This window comes from Nicotiana tomentosiformis, chromosome 3, assembly GCF_000390325.3.
Source record: "Nicotiana tomentosiformis chromosome 3, ASM39032v3, whole genome shotgun sequence".
Classification (NCBI taxonomy): Eukaryota; Viridiplantae; Streptophyta; class Magnoliopsida; order Solanales; family Solanaceae; genus Nicotiana; species Nicotiana tomentosiformis.
In genome coordinates, this window is record NC_090814.1 from 149,521,177 (window position 1) to 149,544,537 (window position 23,361).

Here is a 23,361-nt window from a genome sequence, read left to right on the forward strand (position 1 = left end):
GAGTTGTTCCCTATAAATTCGATTGTCCCGAGTAAGCAAAGTGTTGAGAATTATGTATTCAAAATGTGTTCCGAGTGTTCCTATCTCATTATGTTATCTTCGGGAATGTGTTCAAGAATGATATGTGTATTAAAATATTATGGCCTTGAGTAGTGTTTCAAATAAAGGTTATGATGCCAAATTGTGGGAGAAAAACTCGATGTGCTTAAGCTCTTAATTGCTCATATGTGTACCTAAAGTCTTGAGTGGAAATGCTTTATTGTTGATAATGTATAAAGATGCTCGAAAGTGAAAGAAATGAGTTGGTGATATAAATTGTGGCCGCCGTGCCAAGAATGAAAAGTATACTTGTGGCTAGTGGTGCCAATGAAATGAGATAATGTGAGAAAGATTATGAAATGAGCTTTGATTCAACTGTTCCAATATTACTTCGAAAATAGATTTGCCTAAAAGTTTATGTCCTTACATCACGCCCCAATATGGTTGCTTTAATTGATGATATGCTTTGTAAGTATTTCCAATGTGTTTTAAGCCTTTACATATTTATGAGTTGAAATTATACACTATCCTTTTTGGTATAAGTATTTCAAAGAATAAAACTCGTTTATGATTTTAACGTATGTATCTATTGCTGGTCAGTTTACCCCATTCTTTGGGAAAAAACCTATTGTGTTTAAAGTTTTCATTACTAATGAACTTGAAGTTATGATTTCTCAAATATTCGATTCATTGATATTTATGATGATGATACATGAAAGAAAAGAAATGAAAGTATGGAATGTGATATATGGCCATTGTGCCATGAATGAAGAATCATATGTATGGCCAAGAGAGCCAGTGAAATAATGATATTGTAAGTGGTTGAAAGTGCCAATGAGGCTATATACGGTATGAAAGGTTATGAGGTAAAATACAATTTGTACTTATGTTTCCTTTGTATGCAAATCAAAAATGTATTTGGGAGTATCCATAGTCACCGAGGAAGGATAGGTTGAAATAACCTAACCCCGAAACTTCACGTCCTGGCGTAGGAGTAGATTGTGATTATTCCCCTTAAGTGGGATGAGATTGATGTTATAAAATTATTTCCCTTAATTGGGATGAGATGATTGATAGAAAAGTATGATCTCGATCCATACGGTATTGTGGTGAGATGACCTAGACGATCGGGTCGTGATCGGACACCATGTTGCACACATGGTGGTGATTGTGCTGTAAATTGTAATTGAAATTATGATTGTGGTTGATATCTCGGATGAGACGGCCTAGCCGATCGGGTCGTGATTGGACTCCGTGCTAAAAGTATGATGGTATTGGTATTGTAAATGGTGATATTATGAATAGTGATATATCAGTGCTAAAGATCTCCCAACCAAAAATAATATTATCTTCATATCTTGATTATTATCTTCACAGTATTATTTTCGTATTTTGAAAATTGTAATGTTTTAACTTGACATTTGGAAATCATTGATTGTTGATTGTTGTTTCCATGGTTCTCCCTTTTTTACATTGGCATTCTAATTTGAAAGAGGACAGTTAGCTTTACATACTAGTACTATTCCATATGTACTAACGTTCCTTTTGCCGGGAGCGTTGCATCTTCAATGGATGCATGTGGGTCATCAACGGGCAGCTTTGGTCCTCGTTAGCAGTCACTCTCTATTCAGCAGGTTTTGGTGAGCCCTACTCTATTCCGGGCCTGATATCATTTAATGTTGTACATTGTGTTTTGATGTATAGCCGGGGCCTTGTTGCCGGCATTTCCATATTACTCTTCTGTTGTACTTAGAGGCTCCGTAGATAGGTTGTGGGTGGTGTTTGATGTGGGGAATTGAACTAGAAATATTGGTATTTGGAAAACATATTTTCATTATATCTATAAACTTGTAATATTTTGGAAATTATGAATGAAGCTACTAATGAAAATAAAATGGGAGTTGTTAATGAAATCTTTTCAGTTTTTGATTAATGGAGTGCATATCCTCTTTATTCATGGATGAGTTTGGGTAGAAGAAAATCTAACAGGCTTACTCGGTCGGGTTCACTCAGTTGAGCGCCGGTCGCGCTCCCCGAGTTTGGGGCGTGACATATAATTCCTTTTGGAGGTTACTGAGGGTTGATTAGACGCATGTCCCTCCATATTTAATGCCCCGAACACGCGTCTTCCTATGATTTAGCACGCCTTTTACCGGTAATCGAGGCAATCTTAGCCAAGTATTTAGCCGCTGAAAATGCCAACTATACGTATCAACTTCCCTTTCCTTTGAGTCTCAAAACTGCTTATTTTCCGATTTGTATCCCTGTTCTTCATCCCTTCTCTAATTTCCTTTAAACACAAATTCTTTTCTTCCCCTTTTCTCATGACATCTTCATCCAAACGTACTGGTTCTTCGAAGAGCAAGAATAAAAACGAGGATTTCGCTCTTCCAACACTAAGTTCCATAATCCCAACAAGGCTCAATACTTCGAAGGATTTTGAAGAGAAATTTCCCACTGAAAACCCTCGTTCATGGGCGGTTAGCAGGCACCCATCTTCCATTTATCCTTCCAGTATTCCTACTGTGAAGGAAGTTTGCAGCTGCCAAGAACTGGACATTATTGCTCCTGATTTATCGGAGCGAGTGACTCTCCCCCGGGAGGGTTTTTACATATTTTTACACGTATCCCTTTACTCTAGGTGCGTTTTCTTTGACTGGAGACCCTAATCCCTTTACTCTAAGTCCTTATGTGTGGAGGACGGTCGCCTGCCTTTGGCGCTTGTGCCTGGAAACCAAAGAAGAGCTAACATTGGCTCACATGGTGAACCTGTACTCCAGAAGATCTTCCGCGGGGGAATGATAAACCTTTGCAAGCGTGGCCACCACGCTATGATATCTAGCATGGATGATGACAATGACCGAGGGTGGATGGAACAGTTCATTGTAGTTGCCTCTGGTAACATTATTCCAACAACGGCTTCATCCTTTCCAGCTGTTTGGAACCGCTCTCGTAAGTTCCTTTTAACACGTCTTTTCCTCCTAAATATTCTTTCCCGTCTATATAAGTATTGATACTTTAACTCCCATGTGTCACAGTGACTCGATGGATCCCACCGTTGGTAGAAGGCTTAGACCGATGGTTTCAGAAGATCTTGGACATCACCACGCCCGAAATTCGCTTGTGGAAAGAGCTGTCCATTAAATACGGATGGAAGACCAAAAATCATGGTAACTTATTTTTACCTTACTTTAGCTTCTGTATATGAGGAATTTGGTTGGGCCCTTCTGATTCGTTCATGATTCATGAAATTAGGTCTACCTGCGGGCTCGGTTGAGGTCCCCGAGGAGGATGCTTTGGCAGATCTTGCTGACGCGGCGAGGCTACTTCAAGAGGCACTTACTCGAACTGGTGCCTCTAGGTCCGCTTCAGGCGCAAGCGTATCTTTACAAAGCCCCCGGCCAGAGAACAAACAACGGAAAGGAAGGCGTTCCTCTGTAGCCGGGGAAAATAAAAGGAGGGCAAAGGTTGGTGCTCCCGAGTCATCCCTGTTGGCGATGATGGTTGGTCCTCCTTCCGGGATGGTCATTGACACTGTGATGATCGATGATGATGAAGAAGCTTGTGATGAGGGAGCTTCTTTACATAGAATACAACGATCCTTATCTTCTCAACATGATGCTCAACCTGTTGATGCAGTCACATCCGCCGAGGATGATGTCTCGGCACTTTGGGGAGAGTTTGATTTAGTGGAAAATGCCAACTCTCGTTCTCGGGCCCCAATTGTTGTGCCCGGTACTGTGAAGCAGAGTATTCGGTCCTTGCCGTCTTCGGTTGGTGATCACCTAACATCCAGTGCTGCCTTCGATGCAGTTGTTTCCCGTTATTCCCCCTTATCACCTTTATCACCGCCTTCTTCGCCACCAGCAGCTGTTACATCATTTCCATCTTTATCCATGCTTCTACCAACAACATCATCTCCAACGGCCGTACCTGACCGTGCTGAAGGCGTTCCTCTTCCACAGTCCCCTGTTCATGGGAATTTGGGGCAAAATTATGCTGCCCCTTCTGAAGATCCTCAGAGGAGGAGGAATGTTACCCTTTCGGTCTCTACCAGGTGCAACCTTCTTTCTTGGCCAGTGGAGCTTGCAAATTATCTCAAGCCCTTGACTTCAAAGAAAGATTGGGAAAAGATTCAGACACTCTCGGGAGAGTGTTTGTTGAAAAATGCTATGCATAATGAGGCAGCAGTATGTTTCTTTTTTTCTCTGCTATTTTTCTAGTTCCTGAATGAGTGCGTTTTAAGTTTTACCTCTTCTTATCTTGTAGGCCAATTTTCTTGCTTCTGAGGGCCTACAAAGGTTAATCCGCGAGAAGGAGGAACTTTCTTCTGACAGGGTCAGCTTTTGGCGGAACGGGACCAGACTAATCTCCGTCTTTCAGAACTGGAAACCAGGGCTACTGAGGTCGTCATTTTGGAGGTCCGTTTGCAACAAAGTGAACAGGAAATGGTGGCCTTTAGCCAAGAAATTGGGCTGCTGAGGACTAGTTTTGATGAAGTCAAAGCTAAATGAGCTGAGGTCCAGGATGCCATTCTTGCTACCAACGATCGTGAGGCTGCTGCTACTGAAAGGGTAACTAATTTAGAAGCACCCTTGAATTCTAAGGTCGAAGAGTTTGCTGCTGCGGGGGCAAGACATGCTTGGTTGGAGGGGAAGTATAAGAAAACTATCGAGCACAACAGGATCTACAGTTATACTTTCCATGATCTCGATGTTAGTCTCCGGTCTGCCAGGTTCGCCTGGGACAATCTTTCTACCGAGATAACTCAGCTCAAAGAAGAACTCAATCGCCGAGAGGCTTTACTCGTTGTTGAAAAGACTTATGCTATGTATAGCATGAGGAGCAAAACCTTGGAACAGGACAAGACTGGTATCATTAACATTGATGCCAAAATTGCCAGGCCTGAGAGCTTGAGTTGGCTGCAAAAAATGGACTCCCGGCACGGTCTGATGCTCCCGGTTCTTCTGATTCCGATTTCGAGTTTTCGGACACTGAAGAGGGATCGAAAAGCGATGACACCGAAGACCAAACTGAGGAAAGCATTGAGCCGTTAGTGGAACCATCTTCTCTCCCTCCTGATTCCGGAGATGCTGGAGTTTAGCTTTTTCTTTTCCCGTATTGTACTTCTTTTGGCACATCCTTGTAAATGAAGACATATTTTGCTCAAATGTTTGTTTGAGTCTTACTTTTTCTTGAATATTTGTGCATATTTTCCTGTATGTGGTCTCAGATGCAATTTCTTCGATGCACTTCGGTCTCCGAAAATTAGCCCCTTTTACATGAGGGTTTCAATAAGTATTTGCGCAAGTTTGGTTTCTGCGTCTTTTTCATATGCGGCTTCGGGTGTATTTTTTTCCGATAGCATTTTTGGTTCCGGGTATATATTCTTCCGGAACTAACCCTTTAACGGGAGGGTTTTTATAAGAGAGGGCCCTCTTATGTTTACGGTGCTCTTGAAGAAGACGTCTCATGTTCATTACGACACTAACATTTGAAGTATTTGTTTAACTTTCAAATGACAAAATTAGCTCATCGTTCAAACAAGAAATAAGATAAAAGCAAAAGGATTTCATGCCATTTCTTTTGTTTTCATAGTTTACATAGGCATTTTGCTATGTAGAAAAGAAGTTGCCATGACTTGTGGCTATCTTGTACAACTTGTTTCTACGTAGCTGTTTGTGCAGTCCCCAGTCTCGATGACGCGTGGCATTCAGTGTTGCCTTGCCAAATTTTCGTTCCCATTTGACATGGCATTCAGTGTTGCCTTGCCAGAGTTTCGTTCCCGGTTGATGTGGCATTCAGTATTGCCTTGCCGGATATTCGAATGCGAAGAATGCAAATTGAAACACTGGAAGTCTTGTGTCTTCGAAGATCCAACCAATGAATCATTAGGTAATACTTTATTCGGCAACATATCTTGATTCCCAATAGGAATCTATGCTATCGAGCGAAAGAAAACCTAACAGCCCTCTAGTGGTTTGTGCTCGTGAATGATCGTGTAACCTTTGTTCGGTAGTAAACTTTACTTCCCAGTGGGAATTTACTATCAAAGAAAAGATTACCTTATCTTCCCCGAGTGGAAACTTGTTTGTTTGCCTTGTCACCGAAGGTCTTATCACTGTTATCTTCGTAATATGCTTTTCCATTGCTTCGGTTTGTCTGTTGTTTGTCAGTAATAATATTTTTTGAGGTGAGCCACGTTCCAGTTGCTGGGCAACTTGTCTCCGTTGCGGTTTTCCAACTCGCACGACCCCTTACCAGTGATAGCTTAAACCCAGTAAAGGCCATGCCACGTAGAGGCTAATTTACCCGCGTTGAGTTCTCGGGTGTTCTGAGTCACCTTCCTTAAAACCAAGTCTCCCACTTTGAAATAACGGAGGTTGGATATTTGATTGTAATATCGCTCCATTCTCTGGTTTTGGGCCACCATTCTGACATGCGCTAAGTCCCTGTGTTCTTCAAGCAGTTCCAATTTGATTAGCATTGCCTCGTTGTTTGACTCTTCGTTTGCTTGAAAATACCTTAAGGTTGGTTTCCCTACTTCCACCGGTATCAACGGTTATGCGCCGTACACAAGGAAAAAAGGGGTTTCTCTTGTGCTTGACTTGGCCGTCGTTTGGTAGGCCCATAGTATCCCAGGTAATTCTTCGGGCCAATGACCTTTCGCTGCTTCTAACCTTTCTTTTAGATTTTGCACAATTCTTTAGATTTTGCGCCGATAAATTGTGGCCCGTTGTCGCAAGCAATTTCTTTCGCTATTTCGAACCCGCAAATTATGTTTTCCCACAGGAATTCGACCACTTTGCGTTCTCCGGTCTTTTGATAAGGACCTATTTTCCCCCATTTTGAAAAAATAGTCAGTCAAAATTAAAAGAAACCTTACTTTTCAGGAGCCGGTGGTAGTGGTCCGACGATGTCCATTCCCCATTTCATGAACGGCCACGGAGACAAAACTAAATGTAGGGGTTCTGTCGGTTGATGTACTAGCAGTGCGTGGTGTTGACACTTATCACATTGTCGCATAAAGTTCTTGGCATCTAGTTCCATACGGGGCTAGTAATATCCTGCTCGAACTAACTTCAGCACCAGAGTTTGAAACTTCGTCCGTGAACAAGGTCCAGACTCCCGATGTCGGTTCCGACGCCATTATTTCCTCTTTGGCAGCCAGGGGCAATAGTCCCGGGCTAAAATCGGCCACGAAGTGAGCCAGGACTTGTGATTTAATCATTGTCCTCGGTTTATACTCTATGCCGAACTCGCTCATTTGAACGGCCCATTTGGCCAATCTACCCGAAAGCTTGGGTTTATGGAGTATATTCTTTAAAGGAAATATAGTTACCACGGCTATCATATGGCATTGGAAGTAGGGCCTCAGCTTTCGAGCGGCGACTACGAGAGCTAAGGCCAGTTTTTCCAGATGCGAGTAGCGAGTTTCTGCTCCCGTTAAAATTTTGCTAACGTAATAAGTGGGAAATTACGTACCTTTATCCTCCCGGACTAAGACTGCGCTTACCGCAACTTCTGAGACCACTAGGTAGATCAGCAATGTTTCTCCTTCTTTTGGCTTCAAGAGCAACGGAGGGCTTGCCAACTATTCCTTCAATTCCTTCAAGGCTTGTCGACACTCCGGTGTCCATTCAAAATTATTTTTCTTCTTGAGCAGTGCGAAGAAGCGATGACACTTTTTCGATGATCGAGAAATGAACCTGCTCAAAGCCGCTAATTTGCTTGTGCATCTCTGGACTTCTTTTATGTTGAATAGTTGATCCGGGATGTCCTCCATGGCCTTGATTTTGTCGAGATTTACCTCAATTCCCCTTTGCGAGACCAGGAATCCTAAGAATTTACCTGAACTTTCCCCGAATGCACACTTCTCGGGGTTAAGCTTCATATTATGCTTCCTCAGTGTGTCAAATATTTCTTGCAGATGCTTCAGGTGATCACCTGCATTCAAAGGCTTAACGAGCATATCGTCTATATATACTTCCGTAGTCTTTCCTATTTGCTTTTCGAACATTTTATTCATAAGCCGTTGGTAAGTGGATCCGGCATTCTTTATCCCGAAGGGCATTACATTATAACAATATATGCCAAAATTCATTATAAACGAAGTCTTTTCACGGTTTTCAGGGTTCATTTTGATTTGATTGTACCAAGAGTAGGCATCGAGGAAACTCATTAACTCGTGCCCAGTCGTGGCATCAATCATTTGATAGATATTCGGCAATGGGAATGAGTCCTTTGGACATGCCTTATTAAGATCCTTATAATCTACGCACAAGCAAAATTTATGATTTTTCTTAGGAACCACTACTACATTAGCTAGCCAATCTAGATGTCTTACCTCTCGGATCGAACCAATCTCAAGTAGACGGGTTACCTCTTCTCTGACAAATTTATTCCTTGCTTCTACAATAGGGCGCTTCTTTTGTCTTACCGGAGGTATGCTTGGATCCAAGCTTAACTTATGCACACCTATCTCTGTCTGGATTTCTGTTATATCCTCGTGCGACCATGCAAAGCAATCAATGTTAATTTTAAGGAATTCGATAAAAGCAGACCTTAGCTCTGGGTGTAGTCATGTTCCCAAATGGAACTTCCTTTCTAGGAATTCTTCGAACAATGCAACTTGCTCCAGTTCATCTGCCGTGGACTTCGTTGCTTCCGTTTCTTCCGGTACTTGGAAATACATTGGTACCTTATATTGTTTTGACTCCTTTGTCTCTGGGGATTTCCCTCTGGTTCGGGGGTGGAAGCCGATTCCGGTAACTGCTATGCCGCAGGTTCCTTTCCTTTGTTATGGGAGACCGATATCGCATTCATTTCTCTTGCGGCCGGTTGATCACCTCTTATCTGTTTGATCCCCTAGGGTGTGGGAAATTTCAGCAATTGGTGGTACGTCGAAGGCACAACTTTCATCTCGTGCAACCATGGCCTTCCCAGGATGATATTATAGCCCATGTCTCCATCTACTACTTCGAAGAGAGTTGTCTTTGTTACGCCCTCGGTATCCGTGAGCAGTAAAATTTCCCCTCGAGTTGTCACGCTTGTGAGGTTGAATCCAGTAAGGAGCATCCGGGAAGCGTCCGAACTTCTCCGATTTAAACCCTTAGTGAACGCTTCAGCTACACATTCATCCGGGATAGCTGGTAACAACATCCTTTCCTTCTGGAACTGGCTAACGAATCTCCGTTATAACTCGGATTTTCACTGTGCGATCCTGAATATGTCGTCCTTTCGGGCTTGTACCTTTTTGGCACTGGCATGGGCCTTGATGAATGAATCCGCGAGCATTTAGAAGGAATCTATAAAAATTTTCAGGCAATAATAAGTACCACGTCAAGGCTCCCCTCCTGAGAGTCTCACCAAATTTCTTTAATAACACAGTCTTAATTTCGTGAGGAGCCAAATCATTTCCCTTTACCGCCGTTGTGTAGGTGGTAATATGCTCATGTGGATCTGAAGTTCCGCCATATTTTGGCACTTTAGGCATTCTAAACCGGTTAGGGATTAGTTCCAGGGTCGCACTCGGCTTGTACGGTAATTGAATATACTTCTTCGAGTTCGGACCTTTCAATACCGGTGGTACGCCCGGGGTCTGATACATGCGGGCATTAACTTCCTTCATGAACCGCAAAAGTTCTTCCTTAAATGGGTCGTTCTCGTTGTTGAGGCCAGATCTACTCCCCCAGCCCCGTTGGAGCCAACTTCGCCCATGGGAGTGTTGTTGTCAATTCTCTGTGTTGCTTGATTTGTAGAAACGACGGGAGGAATTGGATCTCGCCTGTTAGCATTATTTGAAGAACCTGATAGTGCCTGGTTTAGTTTCGTCATAACCTGATACTGTCGTGTGAGATGACTTAGGATGATTGCATGTTGCTCTTGAAGGATTCTTACTACATCCGCCACGTGTTCTTCGTCAACATCGTCAGGAGTAGCCTCTCGCACTCGTCTAGGGTACCGCCCGTCATATACCGGTGTGGCGTTATCTCCCCCAATGCGAGTGTCACTGATTGAATCCTCAAAATGAGGATGTCCCCCTTTAATTTCAGGATTGTGGGTGTCGTTAACGGTATTGATTATCATTTTTTGTTATTTGTTTTTTTGCTAAGATAGAAAACGATCAAAGTATTGAATGGAGAAAAATCAAGGACGATTTTAATCGCACGGCTATCTAGGCCCCACGGTGGGCGCCAAACTATTTGCCCGAAAATTGATACAGTTAAATTTATTCATGGTTTCTAAACAAATGGATTAATATGGTCAAACAAAGTGATAAATTAATCATTTGGATGCAAAATACTTAGCTCAAAATGCAGATGAAACTATAGATCTGAAGAGCCCTAGAACAGAGTCTCCGGGCACAATGAAATTAGATAACAAGCTCGAGAGAAAAAATAGTATCGATATGCCGTGTTGGAATATATTCTTTGATGTCCACCCAAACAACGTCCTTACAATGGGCATTGAGCCTATTATTTATAGCTCAATGGGCATAATGGTCAAGCCCACCACTAATGACAATTATTGAAGTGCGGTAATTTAAACCTAACGGTAAACATAAATGCTCAAAACTCTGTAATGAGCTGTTACTCTTTAATGTTGTGGAATATTCTTCATTAAATATCACCGGGCGCAACGTGCTTAATGCCTTTATGAAATTGCCTTTCTCGGTGACACATGGGGTAGTTGTGCCTGGTTTTTCGTCCTCCTGACTTTAATTCCACGTGTCTCCTTCTTTGGTGGCCACGTGCCGTACCATATTTTACCCAATACACACTTCTAATTGCAGGCAACAAAAAGGTCGATCTTTCATTATGCTTCCCCTTTTGCAGTGAAAACTAGCTCACATACAATGATAGAAACTCACATAAAGATGTAAATCTATTTGGCACAAACAAGAAGTGTGATGAGATGGATCTGATATTTTTATCTTCAATCTAGATTTTAGGTTTCGAGTTTGAGCTTCAAAAATCCCGAAAATCCACGATAGGAAATGTTAGCGTATTATTATAATGAATAATGAAACAGTAAACTTTATGAAACAGAAAGTTAGCAGCAACAGAATATCGAAATAATATCTGAAAATAATTTTAGAATAAATCGAGCGCACTGAATGCTCAGTGTGTCCTTAAGGAAATTATCCCCCTCAAGTTCCTGAGGTGCTGGAATATTATCCTCCCAAGATAGAATGAATTAACTCACTAGTGTATTGGTACTAAAAACTTTGATGAACTGCGAACCACTCAATGGTTGTAAAATACACTAGAAAATGTTATTCATAAGAAGAAGAAGAAGAAGAAGATCAGAAAATTTCGTAAGGAAAGATTGTGGGATCAAGCCATATTTATAGCCATTTTCTGGCACAGTTTCTGAAAAGGTTTGAAACCTTTCAGAAACAGCCATGGTTGTTGGAACAGGTGGGAACATTTCGCGTTTTAAATATTCTGGAAAGGGGGATTTAAAATAATTTAGGAAGTCCTCAGTTATTCTGGGTTGAATTTTCGTTAATTAATTAAATAATTAAAAGAAATTTTGTCCAATAAGATTAATCAATCGATCGATCTTTGGCCAAATCCGAATCCGAAGCCGAAGCCAAAGCCGAAGTCGAGCGAGCGACGACGACGACGGCGCGATGCTTACTTTCTTTCCAACCCATTTAAATCCAAGAGAAGTGTTTTCTCAATATAATCACATCTATTTTTCTTTCCATCACCAATGAGGGACACTTTGCTCTTTCCAAATTAAAATGGAGCTCACGTTCCCTCCACTTTCTTCCCTCCATTTCTCATTCACCAATCATTTAATCCCAATAATCCCCCTCATGAATGGGAAATGGCTATAAGACAAAGGAATGCACGGACGAGTGTGAGATTTACATGCAAGGATTAATTGCATCTGGATAAGTAGGTTTTCCTTTGAACTTTCCGTAGTGAACTTATATCGGATATACTCGGTCAATCGGTAGATTTGATATCTTTGAACCGTCTAGCTTTGTTGTATACCTAGGCAATATAAGTCATAAAATCAACCCTTAACCATCTATGGTTCTCACGGTTGTTTTCGTTTCAGCTATTAACATCGCCTGGTTTCATGAGTGCTTAGAGAATGGGCCTTTACTTTCATTCCCCTTGAAGCGGCTTACACTTCACACTCCATAGGTGATTTCTAATTATGTAATCCTATAGACACACTATCTGAATATTTCCTGCCAGACTTAGTAAATCGTTAAAAAGCTTTAAGCTTTATTGACTCATCAAAAAGCCTTAATGCTTTACCCTGATTTCTGAACATTGTCTTCATCACGAGAATGGGTTAAGTTATTTGACAATGTTGAACCATCATTCATAACTTTGTTTGATCTCTTTAAACCTAGCTCTTGGGATCTCCAGTCTTCTAGGTAGAGTTACTGCTATGATGACTTGTCCTAGGCCTTAACCTCATTCCCTTTGATGATCTTTCAACTGCCTCTCTAGATAGGTCTTTTATAAGTGGATCTGATACGTTATCTCTTGATTTTATGTAGTCAATCGTGATAACACTACTAGAGAGTAGTTGTCTAACGGTATTGTATCTCCGTCGAATGTGAAGAGATTTTCCGTTATATATAACGCTCCATGCCCTGCCTATTGTTGCTTGACTATCACAATATATACATATAGGTGCCAAAGGTTTGGGCCAAAATGGAATATCTTCCAATAAATTCTAGAGCCATTCAGCTTCTTCACCGGCCTTGTCTAAAGCTATGAATTCATATTACATTGTAGAACGGCGATGCACGTTGGTTTGGATAATTTCCAAGACACTGCTCCACCCCCAATTGTGAAAATATATCCACTCGTGGATTTAACTTCAGATGATCCGGTGATCCAATTTGCATCACTATATCCCTCGATCATGGGGATATTTGTTATAATGTAAAGCATAATTTTGGGTATGTTTCAGATATCCCAAACCTCGTTTCATTGCCATCCAATGTATATGATTGGATTTACTTGTAAAATGACTCAGCTTGCTAATAGAACATGCTATATCTTGTCGCGTACAATTCATGATATACATCAAACTTTCCAATACTCTTGCATAGTCCAGTTGTGAGTCACTTTCACCTTCTTTCTTTTGAACTGCATAACTTCCGTCAATTGGAGTCTTGGCAATCTTGAAATCCAAATACTCGAACTTGTCAAGTACTTTTTCAATGTAATGAGACTGTGATAATGCTAGACCTTGTGGAGTCTTGTGAATTCTCATTCCTAAGATCACATCAGCAACTCCTAAGTCTTTCATGTCGAATTTGCTAGACAACATGTGCTTAGTAGCATTTATATCTGCCATAATTTTGCTCATTATCAACATGTCATCAACATATAAAAAAATAATGACTTCATGACTATTGTTTGGGTGCTTGTATAAGTCCATAAAGCGACTTAACCAGTTTGCACATTTTTTTTTCTTTACCCGGAACCACAAACTCTCAGGTTGTTCCATGTAAATCTCTTCCTCCATTTCTCCATTTAGGAAAGCTGTTTTAACATCCATTTGATGGATTTCAAGACCATACACGGCCTCCAGTGCCACTAACACCCTACTAGATGTTATCCTCGTTACTGGCGAGTAAGTGTCAAAGTAATCAAGGCCTTCCTTTTATCTATAACCTTTGACAATAAGTCTTGCCTTATATTTGTCAATAGTGCCATCAGCTTTCATTTTCAGTTTAAATATCTATTTCGAACCTAAAGGCTTATTTCCTGGAGGAAGATCAACCAATTACCATGTATGGTTATCGAAAATTGATTGAATCTCACTATTGACTGCCTCTTTCCAAAATGCTGAATCAGAAGATGACATAGCTGCTTTGAACGTTTGAGGCTCATTTTCAAGCAAGAATGTCACTAAATTTGGTCCAAAGAAAGTAGATGTTCTTTGACGTTTACTACGCCTTGGATCTTCATTACTTGCAATATTTTTCTTTGGTTCTTCCCGTGGTCGTTTAGGTCTTTCACTTAACAACTCGTATTTAGTTTTATACGGATAGATGCTTTCAAAAAATTCAACATTATCTGATTCAATTACCGTATTAACATGAATTTCGGGATTATCAGATTTATGAACCAAAAACCAACATGCTTTACTGTTTGTACCATATCCAATGAAAATGCACCACAATTTTTTGTTTGATTTTTACCCTTTTGGGTAAAGGTACTTGTACCTTTTCTAAACACCCCCACACTTTGAAATATTTCAAGTTGGTTTTTCTTTCATTCCATTTTTCATATGGAATAGATTGTATTTTGCTGGGGTATTCTATTGAGTATTCGGTTAGCTGTAAGGATAGTCTCCCACCCACAAAATCTGCGGTAATCCGGAACTTATTAATAAAGAATTTATCATTTTTTTAATGTCCGATTTATCCTTTCCGCAATTCCATTGGATTGAGGTGTGTAGAGGGGAAGTAGTTTGATGGATAATTCCATGTTCCAAACATATTTCTGCAAACGAAGATTCATATTCTCCACCTGTATCACTTCTAATCATTTTAATCTTTTTATTCAATTGATTCTCCACTTCATTCTTGTATTGCTTAAATGCTTCAATTTCTTCATCCTTACTATTAAGCAAATAAACATAACAATATCGAGTACAATCGTCAATAAAAGTTATAAAATACTTTTTTCCACCTCGAGATGGTGTCGACTTCATATCACAAATGTCAGTATGAATTAAGTCTAAAGAATTTGAATTCCTTTCACCAGACTTATAAGGATGTTTTACAAACTTAGATTCAACACATATTTGACATTTTGATTTATTACACTCGAATTTAGATAATACTTCTAAATTAATTAACTTTCGTAAGGTTTTGTAATTGACATGTTCTAAACGAATATGCCATAAATCATTTGACTCCAATAAATAAGAAGAAGCTGAAATTTTATTAATACTGTCAACAACCATTACATTGAGTTTGAAAAGGCCCTCTGTGAGGTAGCCCTTTTCTAACATACATATTCATTCTTGCTTACAACAACTTTGTCAGATACAAATACACATTCGAATCCATTCTTAACAAGTAAAGAAGTTGAAATTAAATTCTTCCTAATAGTAGGAACACGAAGAACGTTGTTGAGCGTTAACACCTTGCCGAAAGTCATCTTCAGGAATATCTTCCCATAACCCTCAATCTTGGTTGTTGCAGTATTTCCCATTGAAAGCTTTTCTTCGGGACCAACAATAGAGTAAGTTGCAAATGCTTCTTTGACAGCACAAGCATGTCGAGTGGCTCCAGAGTCAATCCACCACTCATTCGGATTTTCAACTAGGTTGCATTCCGAAAGTATTGCACACAGATCATCGATGTCATCAATCTTCTCCACTATGTTGGCTTGTCCCTTTTTCTTATCCTTTTTCAAGAGACGGCAATCAGGGACTTTTTGACCAGCTTTTCCACAATTATAGCAGTAGCCCTTGAATTTCTTCTTATTCTACTCCTTAGTCTGTCCAGAAGACATCTTCCTTTTCATACATTTTGGAGCAGTCTCCTCAACGATATTAGCTCCCATAATCATTAAATTTCCACAAGACTTCTTCTCGGCTATTTTGTTATCTTTCTCAATCTTGAGACAAATCACAAGATCTTCCAACTTTATTTCTTTGCGCTTATGCTTAAGATAGTTTTTGAAATCTTTCCACGAAGGAGGCAAATTTTTAATCATTGCAGCTACTTAAAATGCTTCATTCACTACCATATCTTCAGCAATAAGGTTGTGAAAAATACTTGAACTTGGGTTCCAACAGTTTTGTTGTCTATCATTTTATAGTCTAGAAACTTGGCAACCACAAACCTTTTCAAGCAGGCACCTTCAGTCTTGTACTTCTTGTCAAGTGCGTCCCATAATTCTTTCGAAGTTTTCATAGCACTATAGATATTGTACAAGTCATCCTTCAAAACACTTATGATGTAGCCTTTGCAAAGAAAGTCTGCCTGTTTCCACGCCTCAACAATCATAAACTTCTCAATATCCCGCATGTCGGCGGCAGGCACTTGAGGGTCTTCACTGGTGAACTTATGCATACCAAGCGTGGTGAGCCAGAAAAATACCATTTCCTGCCATCCTTTGAAGTTGGCTCCAAAAAATTTCCCTGATTTCTCGGTCGGTTGCACAACAGTTCTGCTTGACGAGGCTATCGTCGTGGCCGCAACAGTCGCAGAAGGACTTTCATTATCAATTGCCATTTCTCACTATTAACAATAGAAGAGCTCAATTAATGGCAAAAAATAGAACAATAAATAGTATTGTAATTAATGATAAACAATACGTTTAATAAATAAAAATCAAAATTTTTATATTCTGTTTCACAGAAAACGATAAAGTTTTTATGTTATTCAAATCGTTTCTGAATTTTAATACTTTGATGAAGTTTTTATATCTTCAAATCAGAATAGAAAAATTCAGAAGGAGTAGAAAACCATACAAGTTTTAATCTCCTAAAACAGAATACAGATTATAAAAAAAAATTCCTTAAGATTGTTAGCCAATCTGTATTACTATCGAATAATGAAACATTAAACTTTCTGAAACAAAAAACAAAAACAGAAAGTTAGCAGCAACAGAATATCGAAATAATATCTGAAAATAATTTCGGAATAAATCGAGCTCACTAAATGCACAGTGTGTCCTTAAGAAAATTATCCCCTTAAGTACCCGAGGTGCTGGAATATTATCCTCCCAGGATATAATGATTTAACTCACTAGTGTATTGGTACCAAAAACTCTGATGAAGTGCGAACCACTCAATGGTTGTAAAACACACTAGAAAATTTTGTGTAGAAAAAGATAAGAAAATTTCGTAAGGAAAGATAGCCATGGCGGTTGGAACAGGTGGGAACATTTCACGTTTTAAATATTTCGGTTTAAAATAATTCGGGAAAGAACCGGATCGGGTCGGGTCGCGGGTCCTGGCTTATTCCAGGTTGAATTTTCGTTAATTAATTAAATTCCGATTCCGATTCCGATTCCGATTCCGAAGCCGAGCGACGACGACGACGGCACGAGACTTACTTTCTTTCCAACTCATTTAACACCAAGAGAAGTGCTATCTCAATATAATCACATTTACTTTTTTTTCCGTCATTAATAAGGGACATTTTGCTTTTTTCAAAACAAAAGGGAGCTCACTTTCCTTCTATTTTCCGCTCACCAATTATTTAATCCAAACAGGAAACACTTTCTTGCTACCCAAATTCAAATTAGTCGAACAAATATGTTTTTGCGAATACCATATATGGTTAAAAAGAAGAAGATGGAGATGGCTTTAACACAAGGGGACAAATTGAATTGGGATGAGCACTAAATTTGATTGATACGACAAGTGTAATAGGTGCCATTGGAGAATGGCAAAGAGAGTCAAGACTTTAGTTATAAATCCAACATGACACCAACATACAAATGTACAATGTTTTTCTATTTATTCCCATGCATCGCATTAGAATCGAAGATGGATTTCTACTTTTTGTCATGAATTGTATATTTAATGTAGCAAATTTGTCATTCCAAGTCCTAAAGGGAATCTCCCACCTTTAGTTCATTCCTATTTGTTCTCTAAAGAATCTTTCGTTTTAGTCTTCGCCTCTTTCATTTCCTCCCGCATATTAGTTGGACTATCAAGTTCGTTACTTTTTTCGACCCGAGGCTTAGGCTGAGAGTTTTGATTCTTTTGGACAATATTTGGTTAAAATTGAATTTAAAAAAAAATTAAGACATGAATTTAACTTAGAAGAAAAAGTTGAAGTTCGTGAACTTCATTATTTCACTTGAGATACTTTTCAAAAGAAGTTTCTCAAATGTGTTAAAGTACTACTCCTGTAATTGATGATTTTTATCCTATCAAAAAATGGAAGAACATTAAGTATTTTTTTAAGCAAAAGTGACAAATATTTATCTTTTCAAATTCATATTTTCAACTTCAACTTCAAATATTTTTCATTTTAAAAGTTCAATCAAATATTATCCAGACGCCTACTATAAAACTGGTAACCCATCCCACACCAAAAATAGAAAAGCAAGTAAAAAGGTATGTCTCATTTTATTTATGAATTCTAATATACTGTCATATCGATTCGTTATTCCGTAAAGATTGACAGCCACGAGTGCAATCATTAATTTAGCATTATGTAAATCATGCTTGGACAAAGAGCCCACTTTTGGGGTCTCTTTCTCAATCTAATCAGACTAACCACATCTCTACAAATAATAATGAACTATACCAATAATGATTGTGATGAATTAGTGGAAAATTTCGGGAAAAATCGATTTTTCTTAAGTTAAAATGATATTTGTAAATTAAAATTGTGTTTGAACAGAAATATAAATTAATAAAAAGGAAGATAGTGTTTGGGGAAAAAAAGAAAAAGAAAGATAGTGTTGGAGATTAAGGTAACATAATTAAATAGTATTGTATGTAGAGTGTTATCCCAAAAGAAATGTCTTGCTTAATATGGCACGCTGCTTCATCTTTAAGTCTCATTTTCGCACAATCTTTTCACACGCATCATTCTTTTATGTAAGCTTTATTTGCAGCCTTTATATATATTTATATTCAACATATAATAAATAAAAGAAAGTTGTCTTGATTTTATAAACAGATATATTGATTCTGGAAATTGAACCGATTGGTTTTATGATCAACAAATGTTATTTTAATGATATGACATTTTCAACAAGAAGTCAGTATGTTAACTTTATATAAGATTACTTTTTATAACTGTTATAAAGATTATTTTTGCTGTTTAAAACTAAAATGTGAATATTTATATCATGTTTTTATTTTTGTTTTTATAGAGATAACTATGCATAATTCCACCGTCATAGAATTATATATAAAATTCCACCTTTCTGAGATGAGAGATGCGTTTTTTGTCCAGTGGGATAAATTATTAGGAATAAGACATAATACCAAACTGCACACTAGTCTTTACTTTCGTACTCGCCTGCAAAAATCAATAGATTAATCCTACTCTAGTTGGAATTATTGAATCACGTGGATCTTTACCTTCCTTTTTCTTTATTTTTTTGGTTAGTTACTATATACATGTTTGTATCAACATCCTATAAATAGTAAGACTTGTTTTATTAGCTTACTAAATATACTAACCTTAACATGTATACATGTTTAGTAGTAGCTTCTTGCAAATAATGGAATTTATCGACAAACAATTAGGTGGGTACCTTTTGTTTAAATGAATTTTGAATCTTGAAATTCAAATAGATTGTCGGAGATAAATATATTCAATTAATCTCTCATGTTCCAAATAAGAATTATAATACTACTAGTCTGCTGGCAATACAAATTATGAAGGACATGTATTATTAGGTTAACCGTACGTATTCCTCGTGAGGATATAAATACGTATGCCACGTTATGAGTGCCAGGTTGAAACTGTGTCCTAGTTGGACCATCCAACCACCCGGCTAGACATAATTGGGCAAAACTACAATTAGAAGCCCTTTTCTTTAAGAGTTCATATATATATATGAAATATATATTTTCTAACTTTTTTAGATGTAAAATTATTAATAATATTTTTATAATCAATTTGTTTATTAATTATTTTTAAACTAAAAATATACTAAACCGATTAAATCACTCTTGAAACGTTGTTGATCTTAGGTAAAATTTTCTCTATTTTTGTTTTGATTTTTTTTCGTTGAGGCACTGTTAGGTATTTGAAAAAGAATCGCGTCTTTTTATATAATTAGATATATCGATTAGAGTATTATCTTCTACTTGCATTATTTCTCTTAACACTTTTAATTCAAAATATAAGCCTAAGCCTTTAATATTAGAGTGGCTATTATGTTTTAAGTATATCAAAGGTTAACACAATTTTTTCTTCTTCAAATTCTCATCCTTAAACTTTTAAAATAATACTGTAAGTTTTAGTGGTCAGAATGTAAACAATGGAAAATGAAGATTACCGACAGGACTTTTTCATCCCTCAACGGTATCAAATTCACAATGACAAAAATTTATATAAAAGAAGAGTTATTTTAAAGATTTTAGGAAAAAATTAATAATCTATTCTCGGTAAAAATTGGTCCCCTTGAAATCGGGGGCCTAAGGCGCATGCCTTACTTGCTTGGCCTTTCAGCTGGCCCTGAACCACCTCGGGGGCGGATCTAGCCTTGTATCAATGGGTTTACCGTTAACGTAAACCCGATATTTTTTGCTCAAACTCTGTATATGTATTAAAAAAATCGATTAAGAGGGTGTTTGAATTGGCTTTTAAACTGGTCAAATCAACTTTTAAACTATTCTTAGTGTTTGACAAAGTTATAAAAAGAGTTTAAAATAAGTTTAAAACAACTTAAAACAAGCCAAAAGCAATAAGCTGTGCAAACCCAACTTTTTGCTTTTTGGTTTAAAACCTATTTGTGCTGAAGAACCATTTTTTAAAGCCAATCAAAACGGGCTCTAAATATACTTTTTCCATTTCAATTTATGTCTTACTTTCCTTTTTAGCTGTATCAAAAATAATATTGCGTCTATATTTAGTAATTATTTAACTCCAACTTTCCACATGTCATATTTAAGACGATAAGACTCCGAATGATATTTTGATACATTATAGACATCTTTAATTTAAGACTATAAGATTTTAAAATCATCTTTACTTTCTTAAACTTTGTATACATCAAACTAGGGTGTTAATAAAAATTCGAAAAACCAAATCAAACTGAAAACCGAACCAAACCGATTTAAAAAAATGATACTTTTTAGGTTTGGTTTGGTTTTGATTTTAAATTTTAAAAATTGATCAAATTTGATTTGGTTTTGGTTTTGATTTTAATCAAAAAATAACTAGAAAACCCGAACCAAACTCACTATAAAAGTAGCTATTTAAATTTATTATTACACCTATATATATGTATATTTTTATATAAAGTATCTAAAATTTTATGGGACATATTAGTCATTTGTATTTTTAATCTAGTTCTTTACTATTATAATAATTTAATTCTTTGCCTTCAAGTTTGATTGGTAATTTTCTTTTGCTAAGTACAAGATTTTTTTTCATGTTAAAAATAATAGATTTTTAATTGATTACTTAAATCATTCATCAATATTTGAGTCATTATCATCAATATATCTTGATAAATGATAGATTTCTCAAAGAGCAGTTGGTTTGATAGCGTTACGTTGAAAATGTAGTCGCTAGAATATACGTTTGGTAGTGTATCTCTCATATTTAAGAAAAACTCGATAAATAACCGAAAAAAACGAAACCGACAAAAACCGAATCGATAAAAACCGACTTAATTGGTTTGGTTTAGTTCCAATATTTGAAAAACCGACTTAGTTGGTTTGATTTTTTTAGGGGAAAAACCGACATAAACCGAACCATGAACTCCCCTGCATCAAACTAATACACATAAATTAAAATGAAGAAAATATTAAATATTTAACTATAAAATTAAATATTACTATTGTATGGAACTTTAAACTCGCCCTATGCCAGGCCCCTCCACATCCCCCTCACCCTACCCCCAACCCCCTACTTCCAAGTTGAGATCATATATAGCCCAAAGTGGAACAGAAAAGAAGAGAATAAAACACAAACAGTTCTCTCTTCTCTTTTTTTCTCTCTTATTATCTCTCTCTCTTCCTCAGGCGTGTCATCCTCATTATGCTCTGCTCTCTCTTACTGTGAAAACATCATCAAACTCAACTCCATTTAGATAACTCTTGTCTCCTTTTTTCCCCTTCCCATTTTCCCTTACACTCATTTCTCTGTTCTGTTAAACATGTGTTTTAATCATCAAATAGCATGGATTCTGAGCATTCTGTCATGATTTTTCGTGCCCCTTATCTCCATTGAACTCTCTGTTTTCCATCAGCTTTTGACTCTCCCAAAACAGACAATAAAGACATTCCTTTCATCATTTTTCACCCCACTCCTTAATATCCCCCCTCTGCTCTGTTTTTACCCCTGTTTTTTCTGCTCTGTTTTACCTCTATAAAAATAGGAATGGATAGATATAACTATACAAGAGAGAGGGATATTTCACATACTTCAAATCCTTCATTTTCTTCTACGCTACTTGATGCAATTTACCGTTCAATTGATCAAGGAGAAGAGGAACAATTTGTACTATACAAAGAAACAATGCGCAAGAAGCAGAGCAACAACAACAACATGGAAAATTTCCAAAAGGTTTGTATGATTGAGAAATGGATGGAGCATAAAGTCAGTGAAAAAGTTGCCGTTCGAAGAAAATCAGCAGCAGATTTTGAGAGAAAATCAAGGAATTTGATGAACTCAAGTTCGAGTTCTTCAGATTCAAGTTGTGGGGGAGTTTTTTCTTCTAATTCAGAAGCTGAATCTGTTTATAATAATGGAGTGAAATATTCCTCTGGTTCTTCTTGTTATGGTCTAAATAGACCTAAACCTATTCGAACTTCCATTTCAACTACCCAATCTTCTAAAAATCTCAATTTGGAAAGAGATTTTGTTCCAAAAATGAAAAATGAAGGTGGGTTTGTTAAAACAAAGTCAAAAGCTTTGAAGATTTACGGAGATTTAAAGAAAGTTAAACAGCCAATTTCTCCTGGGGGTCGTTTAGCTAGTTTTTTGAACTCCATTTTCACTACGGGAAATACAAAGAAACCTAAAGTTTCTTCTAGTTCAGCTAATACATCAACTTGTTCTTCAGCTTCTTCATTTTCAAGATCATGTTTAAGTAAAAATACTCCAAAATCTAGCAATAGTGGAGTTAAAAGATCAGTTAGATTTGTAGATGAAGGTTGTCAGCCCAATTTGGAAAGTGTGAAAAACATTAGGAAAACTATAAATGAAGAAATGAAATTTCATGCAATGGAGAAAAATCGAAGAGTGGAGGAAGCAGCTAAGGAATTGTTGAAAAATTATCAGAAGAAAGTGGAGAGGGAATTTGATATGAGGAAAAATTCAGAAATCAAGCAAATGGAAGTTTTTGAAGATGAAGATTACGAAGATGATGACGTGGCAAGTTGTGCTAGTTCTGATTTATTTGAGCTTGATAATCTTTCTTCTATTGGAATAGATAGGTATAGTGAAGAATTACCGGTTTATGAAACTACTAATCTTGGTACTAATCGAGCCATTGCTAATGGTTTGATTTTGTAATTCCTCAATAAATTTAAAAATAAATAAATTTGTTAGTAGTGTATTATTGTTACTAATGTAATTTATGTATTGGTTTGAACGGGAGTTTATTTTACGAGAAATGAAATGAAATTTCTCTTCCAATTTAATTTTATTATCTACCTTTCTTCTAGGAA

The 23,361-nt window shown here is 37.5% G+C and overlaps 1 protein-coding gene across 1 annotated transcript; it reads left to right on the plus strand.

Moving 5' to 3' along the window:
- Nucleotides 1–21,650: 21,650 nt before the first annotated feature.
- On the plus strand, nt 21,651–23,361 carry LOC104097530 (protein BIG GRAIN 1-like A). Its single transcript, XM_009604101.4, has one exon. It carries the CDS (start codon nt 22,070–22,072, stop codon nt 23,204–23,206), a length of 1,137 nt encoding a protein of 378 aa, XP_009602396.1. The 5' UTR covers nt 21,651–22,069; the 3' UTR covers nt 23,207–23,361.